The sequence below is a fragment of the Punica granatum genome, chromosome 2, assembly GCF_007655135.1.
Source record: "Punica granatum isolate Tunisia-2019 chromosome 2, ASM765513v2, whole genome shotgun sequence".
In the NCBI taxonomy this organism is placed as follows: Eukaryota; Viridiplantae; Streptophyta; class Magnoliopsida; order Myrtales; family Lythraceae; genus Punica; species Punica granatum.
The window spans coordinates 6,617,622-6,644,494 of record NC_045128.1 but is presented as its reverse complement, the minus strand read 5'-3'; the positions used below and the strand labels follow the sequence as shown (position 1 = coordinate 6,644,494).

The 26,873-nt window shown below is 39.4% G+C and overlaps 5 protein-coding genes across 6 annotated transcripts; 3 read left to right on the top strand and 2 right to left on the bottom strand.

Moving 5' to 3' along the window:
• Nucleotides 1-4,916: 4,916 nt before the first annotated feature.
• Nucleotides 4,917-5,710, bottom strand: LOC116193582 (UPF0496 protein 1-like). Its single transcript, XM_031522325.1, has 3 exons — nt 5,545-5,710; nt 5,300-5,453; nt 4,917-5,193 (listed from the first exon to the last, which is right to left on the bottom strand). The coding sequence occupies exons 1-3, from the start codon at nt 5,708-5,710 to the stop codon at nt 4,917-4,919; spliced, it is 597 nt and encodes a 198-aa protein (XP_031378185.1).
• Nucleotides 5,711-6,090: 380 nt separating this feature from the next.
• Nucleotides 6,091-8,125, bottom strand: LOC116194599 (UPF0496 protein 1-like). Its single transcript, XM_031523448.1, has 3 exons — nt 7,682-8,125; nt 7,190-7,572; nt 6,091-6,921 (listed from the first exon to the last, which is right to left on the bottom strand). The coding sequence occupies exons 1-3, from the start codon at nt 7,943-7,945 to the stop codon at nt 6,411-6,413; spliced, it is 1,158 nt and encodes a 385-aa protein (XP_031379308.1). The 5' UTR covers nt 7,946-8,125; the 3' UTR covers nt 6,091-6,410.
• Nucleotides 8,126-11,514: 3,389 nt separating this feature from the next.
• Nucleotides 11,515-14,082, top strand: LOC116194391 (EEF1A lysine methyltransferase 4). Its single transcript, XM_031523206.1, has 7 exons — nt 11,515-11,675; nt 11,773-11,869; nt 12,351-12,489; nt 13,025-13,107; nt 13,242-13,376; nt 13,467-13,571; nt 13,672-14,082. The coding sequence occupies exons 1-7, from the start codon at nt 11,590-11,592 to the stop codon at nt 13,798-13,800; spliced, it is 774 nt and encodes a 257-aa protein (XP_031379066.1). The 5' UTR covers nt 11,515-11,589; the 3' UTR covers nt 13,801-14,082.
• A 2,775-nt stretch (nt 14,083-16,857) lies between these two features.
• Nucleotides 16,858-22,060, top strand: LOC116196462 (probable E3 ubiquitin-protein ligase ARI2). Of its 2 annotated transcripts, XR_004154829.1 has the most exons (8): nt 16,858-17,242; nt 17,640-17,672; nt 17,765-18,047; nt 18,362-18,842; nt 19,571-20,119; nt 20,198-20,355; nt 21,104-21,191; nt 21,612-22,060. XR_004154829.1 is itself a non-coding variant. In XM_031526195.1 (7 exons), exons 1-7 carry the CDS (start codon nt 17,123-17,125, stop codon nt 21,701-21,703), a joined length of 1,716 nt encoding a protein of 571 aa, XP_031382055.1. In that variant the 5' UTR covers nt 16,859-17,122; the 3' UTR covers nt 21,704-22,060. The 2 variants fall into 2 exon arrangements, 1 of the variants encoding a protein (XP_031382055.1); XM_031526195.1 differs by lacking the exon at nt 21,104-21,191 and having other exon boundaries at nt 16,859-17,242.
• A 1,290-nt stretch (nt 22,061-23,350) lies between these two features.
• Nucleotides 23,351-25,598, top strand: LOC116194478 (hemoglobin-2-like). Its single transcript, XM_031523288.1, has 6 exons — nt 23,351-23,511; nt 23,745-23,897; nt 24,015-24,138; nt 24,440-24,554; nt 25,033-25,149; nt 25,265-25,598. Exons 1-6 carry the CDS (start codon nt 23,454-23,456, stop codon nt 25,406-25,408), a joined length of 711 nt encoding a protein of 236 aa, XP_031379148.1. The 5' UTR covers nt 23,351-23,453; the 3' UTR covers nt 25,409-25,598.
• Nucleotides 25,599-26,873: the final 1,275 nt, after the last annotated feature.

Genomic DNA, 26,873 nt, shown 5'->3' with positions numbered 1-26,873 from the left:
CACTTTTCTGATTTCAAAGTACTCATAACACAATTTGATTTTTTTTTTATAACTACTAGATGGAGATTATAAAGGTAAATTTACAAACCAACTACCCATTTTATAATACATATCTTGGTTCGATGACTTCGTTTGGGTGAGGCAGTGGCGGCCATGATCGGACCATCGACATCGAAATCTCTGCTCTCTCTCCTTAATTGATGTCACCAACGACCTCGCTTGCATGTTGATGGCTGGTGTTGGGACCACGAAAATTGGGTTGATGCCACGAATGATCCACATGCCAATTGTTGATGAAAAGTCCACGAGTGTTGATCCAACCACGAGCCACAAATGCCCGCACCAAGGGGAACTTGGGGGTGGTGTCTCGTTTTCCCTCTTCTACACTCAAGTTAGATTGAGTCTTATGTGCGAGGGAAAGAGTGCAAGTAGTCGATTAACCCTAAAAGTATGCAAGGAACATGTATTTATAGGGAGTTTAGAAATATATTACATTACCATCATGGAGAGATACTCGATATATTGTTTGACCCATATCTCGAGTAATAGGAAGTATACCTCATAGTTATTGGACTTGTCACAAATATAGCAAGCTTCGCGGATGGGCCTCGCTAGAGAAATCCCGATCCACGTAGTGAGACAGACCTAACTTGGCTTCGCGATGTTTACTGGGCTTTATGGGCCTTACTGGGTTGAAGCCCAAAATCCTATCCCCAATAGCAGGGATCAGAGCCTTCGCTACCCGGATCTCCTCTCGAAGAGAAAAAGGATAATTGCGAGCGAGGAGACGCCACCACTGCCTCAGACGAGGTCATCAGCAACCTTGACGGAGGTAGAGTGACCGGCTACGAAGCCCCATGCCCCCTCCTTCCTCTGTGTCAAATTAATCTATCGATACCTTTTAAAATTTTCATTTTTTTAAATATTATGAAAGATATTGATAACAAAATATACATTTATTAGGTCAAAATACAGTTAAGCGGGGCTACCTCATAAATATATTATCAAATTTCAATTATTGGCTAATTATTTTATCAAATAATTTACACTTAATCATTTAAGCATCTATTTATAATATATAAAATCTGATCAGCGACATCGTGAGAGCTCCATCAGCAAATCCTCAACTCATGGTTGATCATATTTTCAACTATTTGGAGAATTTAATTCTAAGTCAGATATTCGTATATTTGTCCTAGATTTCATAAGTACATTATCTCTAATCTACATATGTTGAATATCGAGAAGAAATTTTCTACATTCAATGTGTGTTGGATATCAAGAATTTCTCGCAATTACTGAATAAAAATCCTCAAGATAAGTGATTTTTTCAAATTTGATGTTTTAAACATCATATAAATAGAAGATTGAAAATTCATTTTACATATCATCTTTTGAGGTTCATGGAATTACCTACCTAATTCTCGAACGAATGACCCCCCACTTCTTTTAGTTGAGGCATTCTCTCAAATCTACTTCACTATTTTTGATTTGATAAGAATGGGCCTAATGGCGATTGAGCTCTTTGAAATGTTAATTTATAATTTATATATTAGAAATCTTTGTTCTAGGAAACTGTATATATTTTATTCTTCATAAATTGTTTATACTTCAATCCAATTCTTTGTATATATTATTATTTCTTAATATGTTTTATTCGCATTTTCATAAGAGTGAATATCACTTATCGATGCGATGTTCTTCGCATTTTCATAAGAGTAAGAGTAAATATCGCTTATCAATATGATGTTCTTTTTTTTTTCACTCTCGCTTACAGTTGCAATGTTTGTAATATCTATGCAGTAGAATATATTTATTTGTGTTAGTTTTTTATCTATATTAATTATATTTTTATATATGTTGATTTCTTAATTCTCTTTCGTAAAAAGTAATGTATGTCAAGACCCCGTTCAGTGCAGTAAAAAGCTAGTTTATTGTAGTAAATGCTCAAAATTTTTAGTATTTAAATTAAATGCTGAAACGTTGGTCAAAAGAAATTAAATATTGAAATTTTTTCGAATAAGTGTTGAAATTTTAATGGCAAAAAATAAGTGTTGAAATTTTAAATAAAATACAGACATCTTCTCTTTTCTTTTTCTTTTTTTTACATTAAAGGCTTTTTGTCTTGTCACCATAATGTTGACATTGGAATACGAGGACAAGGGTCTCCATAACACGAGCTATTGAGATTTATGATGGCGTCCCATCTCCATATGTCCGTTCAGGGACGGATGTAGGATTTGCTTCGGGGTCCTTATAGAATCGAATAGGAATATAAATTTTTCAAATTAAGATGTGAATATACGTGATTTAATCGAGAATTGAGCAACAATACGTAAATTTTCATCTGTCAAAGTAAAAGTCTACGGTGCTACTATCCTCTTAGTTCCCTACTCGGTACATCCATCTTGTCCTATGGAGACGCAATCAAGTATTCTAAGAAGACCCCCTCAATTGAGACGCCCGTTCCACCTCATTGAGAAAATAATGATAAAAAAAAATAATTCGACGATACCCTTTTAATTTATAAAAATATTAATTTATAAAAATAGCACCTCATCATTTCAAAATTAGCCACATATCATCTATTTTTGAGCTGATTTCTACTATTTTTTCTTAAATCGGATCAGATTTAGTTCCAGTAAAGAAATCAGATAACATGTCAGTTATGCAGTTCTATGATATGAGATTCACATGATAAAGTGAATATTTTCTTGATATCCGTCAGTGAAAGAAGTGTGATTAGTGGCTAATTTTTAAAATGAATGGTGTCGATGGTCATTTTACAAACTATAGAGGGTGTCATCCAAATTTATCCTAAGAAAAAATGTTGAGATATCTGACGAAAGGTCTCGTTATAATAGGATATTGAACATATGCCGAAGATTGAGGGAAATTGTAACATGACTCAAAGAATCATGGTGATATATTTGGTATATGTTCATCTGATAAAAATTCTTATCATAATGTTCATCAACAATTAAGCGAATCTGAGGTGCGGATTGCGCATCTTCATGGCATACATGGTTCGTATTTTAGGGTCCCTTATACGAACCTTGCCTGCCTCATAATGCGGCCGCACGTATCATCTTGCGCTCGATCAATGAAGCCTCCATCATGGCAAGCTCAGAGGCCTCCATCAATGACACGATCTCGACCTCCAGTCGGTTGATTATGGCCCTTATGCCGTACAAGTCCTTGATTGCCACATCAGTGCCGACTAGTTGCATCGACCCCACGACATTCTTCTCGCCCTTGACTGCATTCTCATAGCTCTTCCACGATTGATCGACCACCTTCCCATTGACCCTGCAGGGACAGCAGCTGCAAGGGCAGTTGCTATGGTCAAAGCTGCACAGCTGCTGCCACCATCGAGCATACTAGGACCGCAGTGAATGTTACTATTAGAATATATTTCAGTATCTCTATGATATACTTGTCTGATACCGTATTCGGACACCTTCATGTACTTATTTATATCTATATATACATGATACGGTGATTCAATTGGGTTACAACCTTAATTATCTAGATGGTATCAGAGCCATAAGGTTATAACCTTTCCCACGAACCCTCGTTCTTCAACCTCCCTTCCTTACTTTTAGCCCATCCCCTCCCGCCCTTATGCTGCCTATCATGGCCGGTGAAACCGATAACTTCAGCACCAGAACTCTCGATCGTGACCACACTCTGAACCCCCCTCCTGACCTAGACCTCAGTCCTTCTTCCTCATCTACTGCTACACCCGCTGGAACTGTCACGGCTCTATACATCTCTGGCCTATTTGTTTTCAATGTTAAAATTACAAAAATTTTAACTTTAACTTTTAACTCAACACACTACACAATAAAAATACACATTTCCCAAGTCAAAAATTTTAACTTTAACTTTAACTCGACACACTACATAATATTTGTCATTTTTCACAATCAAAATCAAAGTTACTTTAACTCTGAAATTAAACCCACCAGAGTCTCATCCATATCCAACTCAAGGAATCCAATTACATGGTCTGGAAAACGCTGTTCTCGACCTTTTTCAAGTCGCATGAGCTCTTTGGGTTTGTCGATGGAAGTCATCCTTGTCTTCCCTCTACTGATTCTCTCTATGCTATTTGGTGCCGGACCAATCAGAACATTCGGTCGTGGCTGTTCTTCAGTCGGAGCAGATTCTCAAGGATGTTCATGACCTGCCTACTGCTAGTGGTGTCCACTGTTCGGGTAGCACCGAAAACCCGAACCGAACCAGCCCGAACTGAATAATGAGTTTGGTTCGGGTTCTTCCAAAGCATACCGATATCCTCACCTATTACAGTTTCCGGCCAGGCCTCAAGCCGCACGAGGAGATGCCCAGTGGGACGACAATGGAGAAAGGGCCCCACCGAAGCTGCCGATCTCCCATGGGAAGGAAATGGAAGGGGTTTTGTTTGCAGGAATAGTGCCTAGTTAAATTCAGTCCTCTGCTTTGTGTTGCCTGAGGTGATGAAGAAGACGAGGGCGATGGGGGAAGAAGGGGAATGAGAAGGCTTTCATTTCTGGTTGTTCTGGTCAGCATCCTTTTGAACAAGGTTGCGCCGTTCGAACCGACGCAAACAAAGAGGTGGAACCAATCCGAATATTTCGGTTCTGGTTACCCCATTTGGACAGCCCAGCAGGTCTGGAATGAGCTGCAAGGCGGATTCGTTGAGCGCTCCCGTGCACGCGCTCTTGACATTAAGGGGGAGCTGACTTGCATCAAGCTGGAGGACCACAAGAACCTCCTGGAGTTCTACCTCTGTCGCTGCAAGCAGTTGGCGGATCAGCTGAAAGAGATTGGCCGACCTCTTGACGATGAGGATCTAATCAGCTATGCTCTTGCTGTTCTTGCCCCTCGAATATTAATCATTTATCACCTCTTTGTATAATGATTGGGATCCTCTATACTTTGAAGCTCTTCGTAACAGGTTGATGTTTCATGAGAATCGCCTTCATTAGCTCTATCCTACTGTTCCAGCTCCCAGCACCACAGCTCTGCAGGTCACTACCCAACTCAATGATCGTGCTTGTCGCTCGAGACCTTCCTTCAGGCAGGGATGCGCCTGCATTACAGTACATCAAACTTGTTTTGTGAAGCAATGGTGATGCAATTACTAGGGAGAATACAAATGCATATCGCAACGCTGAATTGTTGGCTTGACTCCATCTTCGATCAATTCTGGTACGAAATGAAGTCAGTTCATTGTTTCTAATGTACGAATTCCTTCAATCCGTTGATCCCAGTTGTGTTGCAGACGTTTTATTTCAGATAAGTATTTAATTACCTAAGCCTGTTGTCGAGCTTGCTCTTCCAAAGCTGCAATTTCTGGAGCATCAAGACCTGCTGCCCATAAATGGACCGAAAGATCTGGAAGAACTCCTCGCCGAGATCGAACAGCTCTCGGCTCTTCCGTATGTCTTTCTTGCACTCCAAGACCTCTTCACCACCCGAAAAAAAAAAAATCAAAATCCACTGTGAATTTGCTTATCTACAGCATAATAAACAGAGGAAAAATAAAGCCGACAAAACTTCCGATCGATCCATATTGCCACCTCACTTGCTGGTTCATGTCGAAGAGGCACCCCATGACCTCCTTGAAGGACTCGAAAGAGAGGCCCCGTACCTCGACCCTGTCGGTGAGAGCACTGATGACATGGCTTGTCCAGGTACGGAGCTTCGCGTCAAAGGACTGCATGCCATTGTCTTCCAGACACAGGCCACTTCCTATGAGGTTTTAGGTAAGCTCCTGAGGGTTTTCAAGAATAAAGTGACAAATTCGACATAAAATACGAACAATTTTAGAACTTTTCCTGACTTCTAGCGGCACCTCTTAAATCCATCCCTTGCTGGCTCCGTCCAGGCTTACCTTTAGCTGGGCTTTATTATAACGTTTGGCACAGCACTGCCCATGCCCGGCCGGGAGACCACAGAAAGGAGCGTCAGCTATGTTTTCAAGTTGTAGGGCTCCACTGTGCGCTTGGTGGGGTCATGGTGACCTAGGTAGGCTCTGTCTCACAGAGCCCTTTACCCATTCGAGCGAATGAAACATTCCATGATGGCTGTGACCAGAGGGGTTGCTATGCCGGTCTCCCCCTCCCGGCCTTTTATTTAGCAAAAAAAAAAAAGTTGTAGGGCTCCACTATGACTATAAGTTACACCGTAATCATAATTAATTATGAGTTATACATAATATATGCTGGTTATCAACCAACTAATAATTATTTTTCCATGAATTGATCCCCCTTAGGTTGTTCCACAGTACCAAATCGAAAAACTAATAAATGATGAAAGAATTATTGAAGAGTGAATATCTTATGAAAGTTATTATCAAAATATTTATGAACAATTTAACGGTTCTGAAGTGGGGATTGCTGATCTTCAATGATTGACGTCATTCATCTTTTAGTGTTCCTTATCATCCTCTGCAGGACCACGGTCCTCGCCCGCCTCACATCCCGGCCGCATGCCTCGGTTTGCGCTTGTAAATCATCCACCTTCTTCCCGAACACGCTCAGATTCCTCCGGATTTCTTCCACCGCCAACTTCACAGCTCCTTCTCCTTCCTTCCCACTCCTTTCTGTGGCAAGCTCCGCGACCTCTAGTAGTGATCCAATCTCGACCTCTAGTCGGTCAATCAGAGCCCTTATGCCTTCCAAGTCCTTGATCACCACACTGGTACCGACTTGCATCAACCTCACGACTTCCTTGTGGCTCTTGACTGCATTCTCATAGTTCTTCCACAATTGATCGACCACCTTTCCCATCGACCCTGCAGGGACGGCAGCTGCAAGGGCGGCAGCTACGGTCGGTGCTGCTACAGCCGCTGCCACCACCGAGCATATTAGGAGAGCAGTGAATGTCACTATGAATATCATGCTCGAGACCTTCCTCCATGCACGGATGTACCTATATTACAATAGACCAACTTATTGACGAAGCAATGATGGTGAAATTACTAAGAAAATACAAATTATGATAATACAGATTAGCGGTCGGACTCTGTCTCAAATCAATTCTACTAGACTGGTACAACATGAAGTCGGTTCATTGCGTCTAAGATATGAATTCTGCATTTTAGTTAGGCAATTCTAGATGATGTCTGAGATATGAATTTCCTCAGCGTTGATCGCAATTTTATATCGGGTAATATCAAACCGGCATCGTATTTAATTACCTAAGCTTTTTATCGAGCTTGCTCCTCCGAAGCTGCAGTTTCTGGAGCATCAGGACCTGCTGCTTGTAAACGGACTGAAATATCTGGAAGAACTCCTCGGTGAAGGGGTCACCGGCCGCCCTGAAGCGCCTCAATTCCTCGAGCGTCCTGGCATATCTGCTGCCACCCTTGTTCTGTTCACCCTCTCTCTCATGTTCTTCTTCAAAGTGCTGGAGCGCGACATGGATCGACAGCTGGGCATCCCGAGTGCGATTCAGGCACTTGTCCAGCGCAGAACAGAAGTCGAGGGTCTGCAGGCTGCTTTTGAGGTAGTCCTCAACGAGATTGAACAGCTCCTGGCTCTTCCATATGTCTTTCTTGCACTCCAAGACTACCTTCACCACCTGAAAAAAAAAAAATTCAAAATCCGCCTTGTTTGCTTATCTACAGCAGAATAAGCAGAGGAAAAATAAGGCGAGGATACTTCCGATCAATCTCATACAGCCACCTCACCTGCTGGTTCATGTCGAGGAGGCACCCGGTGACCTCCTTGAAGGAGTCGAACGAGAGGGACCGGCCCTCGACCCCATCAGCAAGGGCGCCGATGACATGACTCGTCTGGTCACGGAGCTTCGCATCAAAGGACCGTAAGTCCCTGTCTTCCAAACAGGCCTCTTCGTACGAGGTAAGCTCCTCGGGATTGTACTTCACATTCGCGTTGAAACCAATGGCATAAAAGGGCACCTCCAGGGGGCTTCTGCTGTAGGTATTCCCCATGGCATGCAGCTTAGGCTTGTGCCAAGCTATACGAACCAAAACCCGTATGCCCGATCGATGTCTTTATGCTATTCGGTCGAGAGATGAACCTGAAAGATAAGAGTTTGATCTGAAAAGAAAGAGGGGAGATGTCAAGTGGGAGAAGTTAAAGAAGGGAAATGTCGGTGAAAATCAGAGGGAAGGATGAAGAAGAAGCTTTACAGAGAAGCGAAACCGTTAAGGAGATGTTGGGCTCTAACTTCTGAGAAGTACTTCAGGAATGCTTGCACGCAAATTATTGGCGAAAATTCAGAATTTGGACATGGCGGGAAGCAAAGCAATTGGCTCCCTCTCCCTGTCATGTTGAATAAATACGGCACGTGCGCAAACCACGAGAAAGCGGTCGGCCACGAAAGGAGCTCTCATCCTACGTGAAATCATGCCACCAGACACATAAAAAATTTTATTTTTACTAGTAATAGATTTTTTTGATGATTTGATTCTAAAATCTTATGCTAAATTGGGAAATTCTTATTGGCCTGTGACATACGTCACGTGGTATATCAATTACATACAAGACTCTCTCATCAATTACGGGAGACTTTACTTGTGGCGCACGAGTTTGATATTTATTAGAAGCACCTCGTTGTGAAGCTAAATGTGCAGTAAGTAATCTCCGATGATAAGTCGAGAATATCCCGTAATCGAGCAGGGAAAAGAGAAAGCACGCGTGTGTTTCTGTTTTACCGTTGCCACGCGCAAACAAGACAGACTGTCACCAGTAAAACTATTCTGCAAGGCATAAGAATGATCGGACCGGGAAGTAGAAGCTTCGGTTCCAAGACTTGTATTGGACTGACTTTGGGTCTAATGTGGACTCTACAGGAAACATTCACCAGAGAAACTCGTAGAGATGAGCTCTACAAATAAAGAGATTCGAGAAATTCCAGACGCGTGCAATCGAAATCGAACGTAACTGCGTGGACCACCATATTCGGTCATTGCGGGCCAGTGCTGCAAGTTAATCCAGTGGTCGGGAACACCAATTGACCGAGCAAGGGCTGCCCCAGCAGCTCCTGGTGATCAAGTCTGGTTAGGAGTATGATGCACCGCACAATGTTCGGGCGATTGATTTATGGGACCTCACTGATCTTGACTTCGATAATAATGTCTTGTTTGGTTTGTGAGTATAATTTTAAAATCACAACTTTAACCTAATTCTACCCACAACAAAACAAAATAACTCATACAAAGTAAAAAAATGTGCTCCATTTATACCATTTTTTTTCCACAACAAAACAACATAATTCATATAAAGTTAAAGGGTGGACCTCATTTATACTATTCTTTTTCAAAATCAAAATGTGATTTTAAAATTCTATTATGAAACCAAACGCAGCGTAAGTCTTTCGCACCACAATTTTGCCATAGACGGAAATCATCTTGTAAAATGTAGAAACAACACAATCACCTTATTTTATTGCGCTCATTAACTAACATACTCATATCACGCCCCAATGCCCCATGCATACCGAATCTATTCGGCTTGCCCAATACAGCACGAAATGGATCACTCATTGTTGGATAGTCGATCAAGAATTCACGAGATCAATATCCTTTATGTGGAATCTTCTATATACTAGTAGCCGCTTGGAGACTACAAGAATGTTGATAAGCTGCTCTTCTGTATAAGATAGTTCTTCAGCGAACCCATGTCAAGAATTTGAAGACAAGGACATGCCTGTAGAAAGGTCATCGTGTACAGAACCAATCACATGATAATTTTTCATTGATCCGCACAAGCTAACTATGAGCAACCATCTGCAATTGGCTTCCCGATGTACACATTAATCAGAAATAACTGACATGGATATGTTTCTGACTCTATTTGGTCCGGCGAGCATAGTCCAATCTTTAAGACCAGAACGGGCATGTCCCCGATATAAGAGCACGTTATAACTTCCATAAGATATTACATGGAATCTTGAAGTTGCCAGGATAAATAAGAACAGGTAAACTACGGGATCTGCCTATTCTTTGGAATTCTGCATTCAGTTGTTGAAGCGAATCTGCCAGAAAGCATCGTCCAAATGTATTGGGTGACTAACTCCCCGCTCCAATTCTTCTCACCATCTGCTCTTCCTCTCGATCTTCTTCAAGTTATGGGTCACCAATCAAAGGCTTTGCAGCTTTGGGCAGCCACAGTAAGTCTGTCTAACTTCGGCGCAATGTGCAATCCATTGCTCATGGTAACCAACTCAGGCATGTACTGGAGAAGGAGCTGTTAAGAGAAATAAAGGGAGCATGCTTTCTGTGTTCTCGGTGAACGATCTTTGATGTGGAAAATCAGACTATACTACAGTTTATGGTATAGGATGAATTATACTGCTAGGGTAGTTCCCAACCCATTTAGACATGGATTTGGAGAAATGTCGCTTTTAGTATACTGATGATATCGGGATCAATATAACTACAAAATCCAGGGAGAAGAAGAGAGAGTACCGGTCGAACTGCACGAAGAAATGGAGTCTCCAAATGCAGCAGTAGATGAGATGGGGATAGCAATTGCAGAACTGATGCAGCAGTAGACGATACAGAAGTGGCAGTTGCGAATCTCGAGGAAAAAGAGATTAATCTGGAGGAAATACCGGCGAACCTGGAGAAACTGATATGGCATCTAGAGAAATTAAGGACTGCACATGTGAAAATTGCAAGAAAGAGAAACGACCTGATATCGCAAATTCATGAGCAATGCAGGGACGGAGGATCACAGCGCCTTACTGTCTTGGTGTGACCACAATAATATGAGATTGGCCCAAGTTAGGAGTGGGAGGAAAGGAGAATCTTGTTTTAGCATGTGATGTAAGAGCTCCTGTCGGAACTCGTGATGATGGTTTGTGGGTAGGCAACTTTCTTTGTACCGGTATGTCAAGAGATGAAATGAAGAACATCTAACTTGCCAAACAAGTAACGGATACCAGGATCTGGATAAAGTGATCGTGCGTCTGGACACAACGTGACAACACTAGAAGTTCAGGTGCAGAGGAAAACAAAGACAGCAAACAAAACGAGATAACCATAGGGGTGACACGGCGGCAAACTACTGCATATGAATGAGTTTCCTGACAAATGGAACTTGGGACATACAGCAAGCACTTGCCATATCGAAATCGTTAGAAAAGGACTTAAAGGGGGAAAAGCACCTCTTTTCTTTGCACAATGCGGTATATGCCATCACTCTCTGTTATCATCCGATTATTCCGTGAAGGGAGGCCATCTGATGTAATAATGTGAATATGAGATGTGATCCGACACTATGGTCTAGTACAAGTATACGAATCCATACTGCTGCCTGATGAACTCTATTCGACAAGTCCAATTTAACAAGACTAATACAAAATACAACAGAATCGGTGAGGTAATCACCGGACAACATTTAATTTTACTATCCTCAACTCCATGGCTCTTCGATGGGAAGATAAGTTGGGCCTGCAGGGATGAAAGTGAGACTAAAAACAAAGTTGAGGGAGGGAAATAGAATTATTTTTACCCTTGCAGAATTCTACAACCGTCGCTGAGCCGAAATTCAGTTCGGAGAAGGTTTTATTAGGGTTTTGTCTTTTGACAGTTTGATTTCCGAACAGAGACGAAGCTTTGCCACAGAGATGGAGATGGCGAAGGAGCAGAGCAGGACGGATAAGAGAGACCTCGGCCCCTCCTCGGCCTTGGATTACCTAAACCCACAGTACTGGTACGACGACCCATATGAGCTTCTTCATTGTCGTCTCTGATCAGAAATCAGATGGTAAAAATGTCACCTTTTGGTACTCTGTTTGGTTGTGCTGTAGGGATGAGAGATTCTCTAGCGAAGAGCATTACGAGTGGTTCAAAGATTACTCCCATTTTCGCCATCTCATACTGCAGCATGTCGGACCCAAGTCTAAGGTGAGCTTGCTCAGGTTGTGTCTGTGTTAATGTTTCAGTATGTTTCTGTTCAGGGCAATTGCTGTTGTTCTTGTTATTTAGATGCAATCTGTCGACTCGGGATCTTCTTTTAGTTGCTTGCATTTTCGACTAGTTTGAATGCAGGGATAGTACTTTTTCTGTCCAGAGCTATGAAATTACCAGAAGAAAACTTGTAGCACGGCGAGTTGGTTGTTTTGATGCATGGAAACGACATAAACCACTGAGTAAACATAATTTAAGGTTGTTTGTTTACGAGAATTTCAGGACAATTACAATACATTAAGATGAGACTGACCCGAGTTAAGAGTTGGATGAGAAGGGAATTTTCATTTGACTTCCACATCATTGCTTTGCTTCCTGATCACCTTCTTCACTCACATTTAGCTCTGCTTCTTATTATGATGAAAGATTTTGTGATTGTCATTTATCAAATCTCATTGAAGAAAACTTTATTATGAAGGTGTTGGAGCTTGGGTGTGGAAACTCGCAGTTATCTGAAGATTTGTACAGAGATGGAATTAAGCAGATAACTTGCATTGACCTATCGGCCATTGCGGTTGAGAAAATGCAGAAACGGCTGCTTTCAAAGGGATATAAAGGTGCTTAATTTCATTTGTCTCATGTTTTGGCATATCCCCTTCGAACCATGTGTTAAATTAGCTCGAACAACAACACCAATGCTTTCCCTTGGTTTTGGTTGCTCTCTGTTCTCTTGTTGACTAAGAGCATGGATTGCATATTTTCTTTACGAAAGAGGAGTTTCTGACCAACTTGCTTGTCTAACAGAGGAATGCTTGCTCAATTTTCTATTTAATGTGTCAGAGTATGTGGGCAATTCCTGTCTTCAATTTAATCGGTTTCCATTCAATACTTAATTATCTATGCACAACCAAACCTATCTTTTCTCAAGAACTGAAAATATTTCCATAATAACCGTACTTGTCCACAGCAACTCTGCTGCAAGCAAAAAAGTTAAATCCCATGGGAAGAGTCATTTTGCTTATATTATGACTTGAAATGCAAAGGATAAATTCATCTTTGTTTGAGTTATCTTCATAGTTATTAAATAGATGGCTAATTTAAACGAAATATTGTTTATCGGTTTTCTTTTTTTCATGTTGCTTTTATTATCAGAAATAAAAGTGCTGGAAGCTGACATGCTAGACCTGCCCTTTACCAATGAGGTTTTCGATGTTGTTATTGAGAAAGGAACTATGGTAAACATGTATATTCCATTACTAGGTTTTTGCCCTTCAGATTACTTTTTTTTTTTGGCCCAACTATGATTTCTTCGTGGTCAACTTTTGGACTTCTCATGACTACAGTTCTTTTCTTTCTTTTGTTATTATAGGATGTGCTGTTCGTAGACAGTGGGGACCCATGGAATCCTAACCCTGAAACAGCCTCGAAGGTTATGACAATGCTTCATCAAGTCCACAGGGTCCTGAAGCCTGACGGGATTTTCATTTCAGTAACTTTCGGGCAGGTAGTGGAAGCAAATTCAGACAATTTATACCTAAATATTTCACAGAGGCTATCTTGCTTAATATTATTTTATTATCTTGTTCATCTTCAGCCACATTTCAGGCGCCGATTCTTTGATGCTCAAGAGTTCACCTGGTTGGTTGAGTGGAGCACTTTTGGAGATGGATTCCATTATTTTGTATACGTTTTGAAGAAGGTTGGTTGTAAATAGAAAACACAGTGCATTCCATTATCACATTAGACATACATTTTACGAACTTATGACCTAGTTGTTGACTCTTTTGTTTAATTTACAGGGAAAGAGATCATTGGATCATGGGGGGCTTTGCAAGAAAGTAGAGGTGCCATCTATTAACCTATATCACGATGAATTAGAGGGTGAAGATTATCTTTTTCGGACCAACATTGACGATTTAGATTTCTAGGGATGGCTTAAACTTTCTGTCCCTGTATCCAAGTGGCTGCAAAAATATGCCTCGATGATAATATTTGGGAGAAGGCTTTCTGATTTGCTTCCCTTGTGAAACTTCTCGAATTCGAGTCATTTCCCAGTTTTTGATGCGAGATATACACTAGCTTAACTTTGGCAAGAGATGATGTCGCATTGCATCTGTAAGGGAGAATTTGTAGGGTCACTGTCAGCGAAAAGAAAAATGCGTTTGTTGACATAATCTATCTGTTAACAAAATTCTTCTATTTCTGAGATCTCCCTCAAGTTTCCATGGTACTCTGTGAATTTTTGTTAATCGATTACGTTTAACACAAACTCTTCAAGATTTAAGACTGTGATGTGATTTGCCGAGTGGAGCATGGCTCGGGCCATGAATAACTTGTGAGTTGCTTGCAGTGGAAATGAACTTAAAAGTGAGATTGGGGACTCAAAGATGTACTATGCCCAACATGAACAAAGCAAAATCTCTTCTTGAGATGATGAATATAATGTCGATGTTTGAGATGTCTGATTGGTGTAACTTACCTTTTTTGGATCGACAACGACGGCAAGTTCCTCTTATCGAATGACTTAACCTGCAGGTGCTCGCCATGACTATTGACAGGAAAACTGTATTGTGGTTGGATTTGGTCCACGTACTGAGACCTGCCAGTTCCAAGCTTCGTCTCCAGGTTCCTTCACATAACTCACGAGAGTCAAAATCTCTTGGCTACCGGGAAATAGTGTGCACTGTTACATTGTACTCTCTTTTTCTATCTTGACACAATCTTTATAAATCAAAACTCCAAGGGCGGCACAGGTGGTCGAACGACTTGCCATTCAATGGTACACAATGATAGATTAGTCCTAGATCAATTCCCTCGTCACGGATGCACTCAGGTTCATTGACAGTGGGATGTTGATGGAAATGGTACCCGAGAAAAACCGTATGTCATGAAAAAGGTGGAAAGTTCATTAGTCATTTTCGCCCTAAATTCAACCAATGTTTTGATTATATCCCACTTATGGAGCGATGACATGAACAAATCTTATAATGCCACTAATGACATTGACTTTATCTAAACGGTTAACACCTTAATGAATCCTAGTTCATGTAATTCGTTATTAACTAGACCGGTTCGGAATAAATGTTCCCATCCGACTGTGCCTCTCAAACCATGGCAGAGGTCTGTTCGGAAGAAATGTTCCGCACAGTTAATCACCGGCCATGCCGATCGATGGCGGAGGGAAATACAACTAGTCGTAACAGTAAACTGTAAGAAACTCATAAACAGAAAAAATAGCATAGATAAGTGATTGCATTACATTGACCAAAATAATAATAATAATAATAATAATAATTGCATTGCACGGTTGTATTTCATATATATATATGAGTATTTTCTAAGACACGACACATGAAATATACAGTTAAAGCAATATAAGTATTTTCACGATTTATTGCAAATTTATAAAACAAAAATAGATAGGAAAATGATATCAATTTTCTCAAAAATTATTAATAATATATTATCTAGTTACTTTTATTATTTTAAGCAGCATGCTTATTTTATCTGTCATTGCCATTACATAAATATAAGTTATTGCGGATTCTATGTGGAAGTTTATTATACAAGTACACCACATTTCCCCCCAAAATAGCTTTATATGATACTTTACGTTCAATATCTTTTTTTTGTTCTTTTTCCGATACACAACCTGGTGTTCGTAGGCTTTATGAGTTTGAGTCAGTTCTGTTCACTAAATAATAAATTAAAGCTCTATTAATCATGAATTTTCTACCGAGATCTTAATTTTTTTTTTTTGGTAAACAAAGGCATTTATTCAAAATAATAATATAGCAAGTACATCTTGTAGGTAGCCGATATCTTAGTTAAGCGAACATACATTGAACCGTTTGATCCAATCCATATTGATTACGTTCAAATATCTTAATCAAAATTTGATATTATTGTATATTCTAGTAAATTAATGAGGACATGTAATGAATTCTTCCATGAAAACCCATGAAAAATAAAATCAGTGAACTACTTTTGAAAGATGGTCACAATAAAAGTTAAATCTAACCATTTTTTCGCGCGTAAATTATCCAAAACTCTAATAGCCTCTTACCAATCTAGTTCAAATCGGGTCGACTTACTAATGAATAAAATTATTCTAACTAATGTTTTTCTTCGTTACCAATAAACATTTTTGTTTTACATATACTAATAAGATATAAGGGTAAATTGCACTAGTGGTCCAAATTTTTTTACAAATGTTTCAATATGGTACAAAAAGTTTTTTTTTGCTACTTGATGGTACAAAATGTTTCAAAGTTGTTTCAGTATAATACAAACCGTCATCTCGCCATTAACGCCGTCAAGTCGACGCTGATGGTGCAAAACCGGTTTTTGTGGGACGTTACATAATAGTACAAAATGTTTTGAAGTTGTAACTTAATAGTATAAAATATTTTACGTAAGTCACATGACGGTGCAAAATTTACAGATTTTATAAGGGACGGCTTGACGGTGTCAATAGCGAGATGACAGTTTGTACTATACTGAAACAACTTTATAACATTTTGTACCATCAAGTAGCAAAAAAACTTTTTGTATCATGTTAAAATATTTGTAAAACGTTTTGAACCACCAGTGCAATTTACCCAAAATATAATAACTCTGAGCAATAATTACGAGCTTATATTTTATTGCATTAATTTTGAACTAATTTCCTTTTTAATGCAACTTTACTATGTATATATATGTATACGCTCCATTACTTTCTTTTTCTTTGATAAGTTAGACGCTTCCATTACATATTGAATCATTAAGAGCCGGACATATACAGCCGGACATATTCTTCGAGTCCAACCGAACCCGAGAATTGATCGCATGCCGAGTTCTCATTTTCTCATATCTAAATAAATAGATAGATAATAAATAAATATGAATATATAAAAATATATATTAAATAAGTAGGTTATTAATTAAGAAAAAAATAATTAATGGGAAAATAAAATAAAAATAGGAAACTCAATCCCGTGCTGGCTGTGTTGCTTCGGCTGTCTGGTCCCTCATACGTTCATTCATACTTCCTCTATAAGCCTCACTCTCATCGCCGGCACTCTCAGATCACCCCAACGAAGAATCCTCTACTCTCTCTCTCTCCCCACCCCCCTCCGTCGGCGCCGCCGGCGATCATCAATCGGCTCGGCGATTTAATTCTTCAGAAAATTTTGTATCCGTCGGCGGGGGGTTATACATACAGGTTCCGGAAGCAATCGTTTTGATCAATTGAAGCTCCCGATCGCCATGGACGATTGCTTCGCCGACGAGGAGGACTACTACTGCTCCGACCACGAGTCGCTGGACGGGCTCGAGAATGAAGATTCCGGCGTCAATTGGGCACCTTCCAAAGGCCCCTCTACTAGGGTAATCAAGTCTCGTCCTTTTTGCAATCATTAGTTTGCTTTGTCACTCCCGACGGGGAATTCCTTCTGTCCTTGTCGGTGTCATTCAATGTCGTTGCCCGGTTGTGTGGAATTCTGGATTGTTATGATTCTGATGAGAGCGGTCGGGTTCATGTTTCAGTACTTTTACAGTGTTAGCTATATGGTGATTATGATCGTATCTGAATTTTGTTAGTATCGCCGTTTCTGTCGGGTGGGATTTTCAGCTTGTGTGTAGGGTCGAAAAGCAACCTCCTTGAGAGCTGAACATGTGCATTAAAGCTTCATTCAGCCCAATGCAGTGTTGGGGTGTTTCTCTTTATTCTTTTAAGACAGCTCGATTTCAAGAATCATACTGACGATTCACGGTTATCTTGAAGGTTATCACGAAGGAGTCGCTTTTAGTCGCACAGGTAAAACCACCTGCAAATTGTTAATGAGCTTGTGATTTTGTACGCGATATGTGGTTTTTGAATCTATCATGTTTGACTGTTCACTCTTGTAGAGGGAAGACCTGCGTAGAGTGATGGATGTGCTATCGCTTAGAGAACACCATGCTCGAACTCTGCTTATCCACCATAGGTGGGATGTGGAGAAGTTGCTTGCTGTCCTGGTTGAGAAGGGGAAACCTTGTTTGTTTATGGACGCGGGCGTCCCTGTGGTTGAGGATGAATGCAAGGGTTCTCGGGCAGCTTCTTCTTCTTCTGTCATGTGTGATATATGCATGGAAGAGGTCTCTGGTAGTGAGGCAACAAGAATGGACTGTGGTCATTGCTTCTGCAACACTTGTAAGCTTCTAATCTGCTTGTTTCTGTTCCAAATGTTAGTTCGTGCTCTAAAGAGATCGATTGAATTATTTTCTGCTGTTTTTGTAACTGGTGCGTGGAATGCAATTCGAGTCTTATAATTTTTCCAATTCTATTTTTATGCTGTATTTTAATCAGTCTTAGTTGCATGATCAACCGGTGGTGGATAGTCCCTAATTGAAAGAAATGTGTTTGCATTGTAAAGTTGCCATCTTGGGCTTTTCATACAGTGCTTCCAGTATTTCGAATTGTTTTGTTGTTCTTTAATTCTGTGGTTGATTCTTATATTTCCATAGGTTGGACTGAGCATTTTGTTGTCAAGATAAACGAAGGGCAAAGCAGGCGGATCAGGTGCATGGCGCATAAATGCAATGCTATTTGTGATGAATCCACCGTCAGGACTCTTGTCAGTAAAAGGCATCCCGACTTAGCTGAGAAATTTGACAGGTTTCTTCTTGAGTCGTATATTGAGGATAACAAGATGGTTAAATGGTGCCCAAGCACTCCCCATTGTGGGAATGCTATACGTGTTGAGGAAGATGAATATTGTGAGGTAGAGTGTTCCTGTGGATTGCAATTCTGTTTCAGTTGCTTGTCAGAAGCGCACTCCCCTTGCTCTTGTCTGATGTGGGATCTCTGGACAAAGAAATGCCGAGATGAATCAGAAACAGTCAACTGGATCACTGTTCATACGAAGCCTTGTCCAAAATGTCACAAACCTGTGGAAAAGAATGGTGGATGCAACCTAGTGAGCTGCATCTGTGGACAAGCATTTTGGTAATTACTTTGACTCCTTCATGTTTTTCATTGTATATATATGTATGTATGGTTGATGCATTTGTTGCATTAAATTGGTTGAGGTTTTAGATCCTTATCTTTTTATTTGAACAGGTATGTCTAGTCACTGGGTGGACCAGATGGAGATTTATAAATCTTGACATGGACATAGTGAAAAGAAATCTACCTATTAGATCAGACTTGCAATGAGTTGCTGTAGGGCATAAATTGTTAAAGATCCATTGTAACTTTGTTTGCCGTTCTGTCCTCCTTGCTCATTAAATTTGGCTTGTGGTCATGGCAGGCAAAGTGAAACAAAATAGTAAATTGGCTTGTTGATAAGGAAAAAAAGGCAGATGCTTTTTAAACATTTAGAAGGATATTTTACTAGAGAACTCAAATATAGTTTCAGATCATTCATAATTGGCACCAATTATTACTGATCAAAGTGATGATCACCATCTCCATGGTTCCAAGAGAAGTTGCATGCAATTAATGGGATTTTAGAATAAGGTCCTTTCAGTTAGATACGTTTCATTATAATTTCTTTAATTCGCAACACGCTTTGTTGTGGGAGAATTAGTTGTTCTGGTCCTAGCTGCAGATGCTTTCATCTTTCTTTTTTTGGCTTTCTCTTCTGACTGTCAGAGTTAAAATTCAATAACCTTATTTGTTATGTAAAAGGTCAATCAGGTTAGAGTGATGATATTCATAATTTCCTGGTGCAGTTGGCTGTGTGGTGGAGCGACTGGACGTGACCATACTTGGTCTACTATTTCTGGTCACAGTTGTGGTCGCTACAAAGAAGACCAAGAGAAAAAGGCTGAGCGTGCTAAAAGGGATCTCTATCGATACATGCATTATCATAATCGTTATAAGGCTCATCAGGACTCCTTTAAGCTAGAAAACAAACTGAGGGAAACTTTACAGGAGAAGGTGTCGATTTCTGAAGAGAAGGAATCAACTCTCAGAGATTTCAGTTGGGTAACAAATGGACTATATCGACTTTTCAGGTCGAGGAGAGTTCTGTTATACTCATATCCATTTGCATTTTATATGTTTGGTGAGGAGCTTTTCAAAGATGAGATGACAAATGAGGTGAGAGAGATAAAGCAACATTTATTTGAGGACCAGCAGCAACAGCTTGAGGAGAATGTTGAAAGACTTTCCAAATTTTTGGAGGAGCCTTTTGATCAGTATGATGAGAAAAGAGTTATGGAGATACGGATGCAAGTCATCAATCTATCTGTTATAACTGATTCCCTTTGCAAGAAAATGTAAGTGTTGCTGTTGATAAGATGTTTGAAGCTTATGACAGCACTACAAGGCCCTAATGAGCTTAATGCTGCATGCAGGTATGAATGCATTGAAAATGACTTGCTGGGATCTCTCCAACTGGGCACCCACAACATAGCTCCTTATCATTCTAAGGGCATTGAACGAGCTTCGGAACTTGCTTCTTGTTTGAGTATGCAAGTCGATGACCCAGACAAGCCAGACTTTGGCAAAGCTGGTAAATTTGTGTTAAAATTTCTTGTGCTCATTAATTTTGTTGTCATGCTAAAGGGGGCCTGTTATTTTTCTGTCAAATTTGGGTAAATATTTCTGAAGTTGCAAATTCTTTGGATTTCTTACTCTTCCTTTTATTGCTCCTGATGCTTCCCCTCTCTCTAACTGAAATTGTGCTTCTGTTCTACGATCATATTGACCTCAAAGTAGACTGGGGCTTATTTCTCATTCTTTGCTTGCGGATATTGCTTCTGATGGTCTATTTTGGTTTTTGTCTTCTGATGCATCGCCAACTTTTCTGTATCTTCTCATAATCATCTTTCTTTGTTATGTATGATGAATTCTTTTTGGGTATAAGCAAATAAAGCATGTCTCTAAATTCTACCAACTTGTGTTGATGGAGATGGTTGCTTTTTCTTGTATAAATTAACCAAGTCACTGTTGTTATCGTAGTTGGTGCGTTACTTAGTCTTCCATGCAAAGTTGATATAAGCTGACTCTAGCTTTGGTCTTATCTCTGATTTTAAGTCTCAGCTCAGTTGGCTTTCCCTCAGAGCATTTGTATCGTTACTGAGAGTTTGCTTTGTTCCTTTTGGGTTGCTTTTTTGATATGGAGCTCCAATACTAACTCTATGGACTTTTGCATATTTGGTTATCTGCCAACTTTTACTTTTAGTAACTTGCATCTGTTTTACGATGGGGTATTTCTAATTTTCATATGGTATTTGACATTTCCTGCATTCCGTCTTCAGTTCTAATTGGAAGATAGTGGCTGAGCATATGAGAGACTCCTGAACTTACGCTTTATCTGCAGAGGGAGAAGATTTTTGTTGCTTTTTGGTGCGCCTACTTTTTGAACCTCTGATGAATATCGTTGTAATAAAGGGGATGTTTTTACTGGTTAATAAGTACCCTGTAGTTGATATTTAGGGAAACGCCAACTTTCTCAGAGTTAAAACGGCTGCTTCATTTCGTATAGATATTCTTAATTTGAACAAGCAGTTTTGCAGCTCTCTTTTTTTTCCTGGTCTGATTGATCTTAGTATGTGGAATTGTTCATTGTGAAAATAAATGAAAAGACTTGTTTGAAAGAAGGCCATTTATTTGAAACAAACGGAGCCCCATCTATTATCTTTTATTTGTATGACATGTTTATGAATGTATTGGTATATACTATCCCTGCATAATCATTTCCTGGACAACGCTCTTCTGAATCGGCAGAACTGGTCGCTGACATATCTTGTGGTTTGGGGAGTGCAGATGAGGGTGGATGCTCTTCGCGGAAGCGAGCTAGGAAGGAGTCTCGGTTTTTTGATCTCAACATGCCGGCTGAGGTCATTGACAGGAACTGATGACTATCTTTGGGATTTCATGGAATCGAGATTCAGGCGTACAGTCTAACTTGGATTTGCTTCCTCTACCTGACAGGATGCTCTTTTGTCTATTTTCCTCATAAATTTCCTGGCATCGTTAATTAGTTTTTAGAGGTGGTCGCGGGAAGGGGAACTCGAGAATTTCTGATGCTCGACCTCACCGTCTCTCTATTGACTTCTGGGTATTGTACAGAATGCACCTTTATTTAGATTTTCCTGGGCTTTTAGAAATGTAAATCTTCTGCCTGATAATTGGATCCTATGATTTATCGTTTTGACATAATACATATTGATATTATAAGATATATATATATATATTAGAGTATTTTTTTTTCTTTTCTTCGGGAGCTTAGATCCCCCGGTTTGATGTGTTTATCATCCGGTGTAGCGAAGCACGTCTTGCATGGTTGCCCTTTGATGGCATTGACGATATTAAGGGTTGTAATGTTATTCGGACTCCTGGGAGATGAAACTGGGAATGAATGGGAAGCTGTTTTCTGGGAAATCATATTCGTAGGACGGAGGGAATTTGGTTGGGCGAAACCAAACGGGCGCGGAAAAGGTTTTCCGGGAAAACGATTTTTTATTAACTCCTGTTTCCTGGCAGAGTGGAAAACGAGCATGTCGGCTTGTCTGGATGCTGTCTGGCTTTTTGTTTGATGAATGCATTGTCGACTGCGTTTATTATCACATATAAAAACTTGAATAAGGAAAAAAAAATGTCCACTCTCATGTAGTTACTTCTACCCGTGGTGCATTAACAATAGAGGTGATCGATACCCACTGAAAGTATATCGTGGTCGTCAGGTTTAAGCTAACATTTTAGATGGAAATGAACTCGCATTTAATGTTTCATGGAGGATAACTTTTTTTTCAGCGATTAATTTTGTGGACCCTGTAATTTGGTGTAACTGAGTGCAATTACAAGAAATCCCCAACATCAAAGGGCTTCGTGGTAAAATCCTAGACTTGATTAAAATTTTAAAGGACGTGGTCGGCCATTGCATTTGGACAAAGGAAAAGTGGACAACGAGTGAAGCTTTTGCAAAGGTTGAACGACTTTTGCTTAGATAAAACGGTTTGGCTCTTCCTTGTCATGAGAGGTCATCTTGGAAAAAACGTATTTCCATCATGGAATCTCTCATGAAGACCAATTTGACATTGTATAGTGATTCCTTTACTTTTATTATTTTGAGGGAGTTTTAAGATCAATTTATAATTAATTTCCATAATATAATGCCAAAAACAACTTTCATTTTAGACTACGAGGTGTCCGTGATCTATTAGCTGTGACTAATTCCCGCTACGCTACCAGCTTAATACGATCATGTGATATTTTAAGTGAGTTTCGAATGTAGCAATATAGGTAATAGGTAAAGTCCACATGAAGGACCGATCGTCAATTGCAGTATACCTAGCATTGTCAAAAGCGAAGATAATTTATATGTTTTTTTCTCGGTGGAAAAGCCATGACAACATTTAAGCTTTGACATAATTTAGTAATTTGCTTTTTTATTTTTTTCAAATATGTTTTATTATATCGTTTTGGTTGAAGAAGAAAACTTTTTTTTTTTGCTTGAATGAAGAAGAAAACTTTACTTCGTACTCTTCTTTATTGTTTATATATGCGTGTCTAGATGCCTATAATATCTACCAGTACCAGCTTAACTGCATTCATATCAGAGCAGAATACAAGTTGATCTGAGCTTCCACTGAATAATCACACGCAATGAGTCTCACAAGCTTGAAGCCCCTCACACCGAAACCGACCTTCTGCATCTCCAATGGTAAGTAGACAACTGACCGAGATCAATCATGTTCTGCGGAAGTAATTTGGATGGAAACTGAATGGTCTTAAATCTGCTGCAACAATTGTTTCTGTATCTATGACCAGCATATCGTGACATTCGTTATTGTGTTAACCGGCTTAAAATCACTGCCTCTAACTTTTAACTCTGTGCTGGTTAATCGACTTGAATCACCGCCTCTAACTTTTAACTCAATGCTGCTCCTCGGACAGGCAGTGGAGTTGATATGTCAGCAAGTTCGGTTCGAGTAGGACCGAAGCTTGGGGCCACATTCTCTCAGTTCAGGGAGCTATCATGGGTCAATCGAGATGATGGTTCACGAGCCGGGTTGGTAATCTGCAGCAGGACCACAAAATCAATAAGCGGTGATAGACTAATCCTTTGTTATACTCGGAGTCGGTGTCTCTTACTTTCAATTTGAGTTATTCTTTTCAATTCTAAACATGGCCGAATTGTTACATGGTGTATATACGTGTTAATAGGTTGGCATAGGAGACAAGGATTGCAAGTGAGGGCTTTCACGGAAGAGCAGGAGGCTCTGGTGGTCAAGTCCTGGAACCGTATAAGAAAGGATGCTGCCGAACTCGGTCTTAAATTCTTCCTCAGGTCCAATCAGATTCTTATTTCCTGTAGCAATTCCGGACCGAGCATGATGATTCTACTGCCCAGTTATCAGGGTCTTTTCAGCATCTCGTAGATATTATAGACGGTATTCTGTAACCAACACGCGGGACTGGATTAGTACTTGAACTCACTGTCTTAGACAATTGATAAATAGATTAGATGTGCTCTGTCTCTTAGGATTACTAACCAATAATACCCGACATTATTTAGGATTGGTATGATCTTCTTCATTCAATTTGCATCTTTACGTAAAAGGGACTGACAGAGAAACATGATTGTGCAGAATATTTGAGATTGCCCCATCGGCGAAAAAGCTATTCACTTTCCTGAAAGACTCGGAAGTTCCTCTAGAGAAGAACCCCAAGCTCAAGTCCCATGCCATGACGGTCTTTGTAATGGTAAAGTCCTGTCTCCTTCTGCTGGATGGCAGTTTATTGCTTACCATATATGGCTGAAAACATCGGAATTGGGATTGGAGTGAAAAGAGAAACGCAAATGCTGATAATCCCTGACTGTGTTTGGTGTAACTGAATCCATCTAGCATCAAACATCCTTGATTTGTACAAGTACATATGCACCTGCTAGGCTGATATACCTTCATTCCACAAGTAACTGAGAATGGAGATTTCTCCTTTCCAAGGAAATTTGTTATACAAACAATGTGTTCGATGTTTCCTGAGTTTGTGGTGTTTCTGTGAGCCTAATGGGCCCAAATAATCGAGACAGTTCAAGGATTAGGTCTGTAGATGTTTACATAATTTTGGACAGATCATCCTATATTGAAACTGCATGATTTGCTTCTTTTTTATACATTTATTAGAAATACACTTTTGAATGTTTCTAATTTATCCTGTTTATGTATATGCTTGTCGGCAGACCTGTGAGTCCGCGGTGCAGCTTCGGAAGGAAGGGAAAGTTACCGTTAGGGAGTCCAATCTGAAAGATTTAGGCGCTACGCATTTCAAGTACGGAGTTGTCGATGAACATTTTGAGGTAAGGACGCAACCACAATTCTTCAAATAACAACATTGTTTTCATGAGCAAAAAGAAGAAACTAAGAGTGCCACATTGCTCGATTAATCACATTTAACTCTGCAAACTCAAACAGGTGACGAAGTTTGCGCTGCTAGAAACCATCAAAGAGGCGGTGCCCGAGATGTGGTCGCCCGAGATGAAGAACTCATGGGGACAAGCTTATGACCAGTTGGCGGCTGCTATCAAGACCGAGATGAAGCCCGCATCTTCAGTTTAACGCATTAACCTTATGCAGCAGAAAACAGAGTTTCGGAGAATAAAGGATAGAGAAACAGGATGATGTTGCGAATTTCACGTTCTATCTCGAAATAAAGCAACGTCAAATAATTGCAATCTATGTATATTTGTGCAGGTTTATGATCAGAAGGTTCATCTGCTGCAAAATAATGAAGTTTTAGTCCATACAATCTGATATATTACCAGAAATCCGCGAACATAGATCCGATACAATAGAGCACTAATCTTGGAGCCTGTGGGTTGCACGGGGTTGAACATGTTTCATTTTTCCTTTTTAAAAATTTATTATATATATTGTTTTAAACTGTTATAGAATGATAAGTTACGATTAATAAAAATTAATATCTTATATCTTATGTATATCACAATTTGAATTTCACCAATAAAGTAAGCTATTTCGCTCAAAAATATATTATCAGAAGAAATATAAAAATATATATGTTTATTTTAATATATTTATTTTTTATATACATTTATTTTAATTTTAATGTTCATGTGTTTGGATATTATTTTATATCTTAAATAAAAGATTCAAGATTATAAAATATTATGTAGATAATAAAATCTTTTGAAAAGTTTCAAATATATTTCGTCATATCGATATCTTATGAAAATATTTATTCAATTTTACAAGATTTTAACAATATCTCATAAAATTTTAGCAAAATGTTATGCTTTATTTGATTTTTCATAAAATATCTTTTAAAATTTTAATTTTTTAAAGTATTATTATAAAATTTTAAGAAAAACTCAAAAAATCGAAATAGTGTCATTTAGCAGCCCAGTGTTCTGAGACCATCTGTTGAGGCCCACCATGTAGATACTTTCACATAAACTATTCATGAAACCCGATTACACAGGGTAAAACGTTATTCATTTTTCCTTGTCACTCTAATTATATATCATATGCGTGTTGTAAATCATGGTGGCAAAATTTAGCACAACCCAATAGTTCGGCCAGTCCAATTGTGGCCCGAAGCTTTTTGGGCGGGCCAAGTTTGCCCGAAAGTATATCGGGTCGGGCCGGCCCGATAGCCCGATATTTTTTCAAGATAAATATTAAATAATAAAAAAATGAATACGAAATTGAAATTTGGAACAAGAAAACCCTAATCCCTCTCATTCTCTCGTTTCCGAAACAATATTAGATCTACAAGACCTAATAATTCTATGGGGTCGGAAGTCGATCCATTGAACACCAAGGGGGAGATAGAACTTTTGTACACATTATTGAGCTATCGGGCCAAGCCAGGGCGATATGCACGATAGAACTTCGGGCTAGCAGACCGACCCATTTAGCCGCCTTTAGTTTTAAATTATAATAAATAGTAATTTACAATAAATAAAAAATATATTATAATAAATATATAGGACTGATGATAATTAAAATTTTAATTTTAATCTTAAAATTTTAATTTTAATCTTAAAATTTAATTATATATTTT

Bases quoted from the DNA above. Each gene is read 5' to 3' on its own strand.
- LOC116196462 (XM_031526195.1), top strand. From the start codon at position 17,123: ATGGACGATTGCTTCGCCGACGAGGAGGACTACTACTGCTCCGACCAC. The intron at 17,673-17,764 runs GTAAAACCACCT...TCACTCTTGTAG, and splicing joins AGTCGCTTTTAGTCGCACAG to AGGGAAGACCTGCGTAGAGT. The intron at 20,356-21,611 runs GTAAATTTGTGT...TGGGGAGTGCAG, and splicing joins GCCAGACTTTGGCAAAGCTG to ATGAGGGTGGATGCTCTTCG.
- LOC116194478 (XM_031523288.1), top strand. From the start codon at position 23,454: ATGAGTCTCACAAGCTTGAAGCCCCTCACACCGAAACCGACCTTCTGC. The intron at 23,512-23,744 runs GTAAGTAGACAA...CTCCTCGGACAG, and splicing joins GACCTTCTGCATCTCCAATG to GCAGTGGAGTTGATATGTCA. The intron at 25,150-25,264 runs GTAAGGACGCAA...AAACTCAAACAG, and splicing joins TTGTCGATGAACATTTTGAG to GTGACGAAGTTTGCGCTGCT.
- LOC116194599 (XM_031523448.1), bottom strand. From the start codon at position 7,945: ATGGGGAATACCTACAGCAGAAGCCCCCTGGAGGTGCCCTTTTATGCC. The intron at 7,573-7,681 runs GTGAGGTGGCTG...TTTTTTTTTCAG, and splicing joins TCCTCGACATGAACCAGCAG to GTGGTGAAGGTAGTCTTGGA. The intron at 6,922-7,189 runs GTAATTAAATAC...ATTGTAATATAG, and splicing joins AAGCTCGATAAAAAGCTTAG to GTACATCCGTGCATGGAGGA.
- LOC116194391 (XM_031523206.1), top strand. From the start codon at position 11,590: ATGGAGATGGCGAAGGAGCAGAGCAGGACGGATAAGAGAGACCTCGGC. The intron at 11,870-12,350 runs GTGAGCTTGCTC...TTTATTATGAAG, and splicing joins ATGTCGGACCCAAGTCTAAG to GTGTTGGAGCTTGGGTGTGG. The intron at 13,108-13,241 runs GTAAACATGTAT...TTGTTATTATAG, and splicing joins TTATTGAGAAAGGAACTATG to GATGTGCTGTTCGTAGACAG.
- LOC116193582 (XM_031522325.1), bottom strand. From the start codon at position 5,710: ATGCAGTCCTTTGACGCGAAGCTCCGTACCTGGACAAGCCATGTCATC. The intron at 5,454-5,544 runs GTTTTGTCGGCT...CGGGTGGTGAAG, and splicing joins GCAATATGGATCGATCGGAA to AGGTCTTGGAGTGCAAGAAA. The intron at 5,194-5,299 runs GTAATTAAATAC...ATTTCGTACCAG, and splicing joins AAGCTCGACAACAGGCTTAG to AATTGATCGAAGATGGAGTC.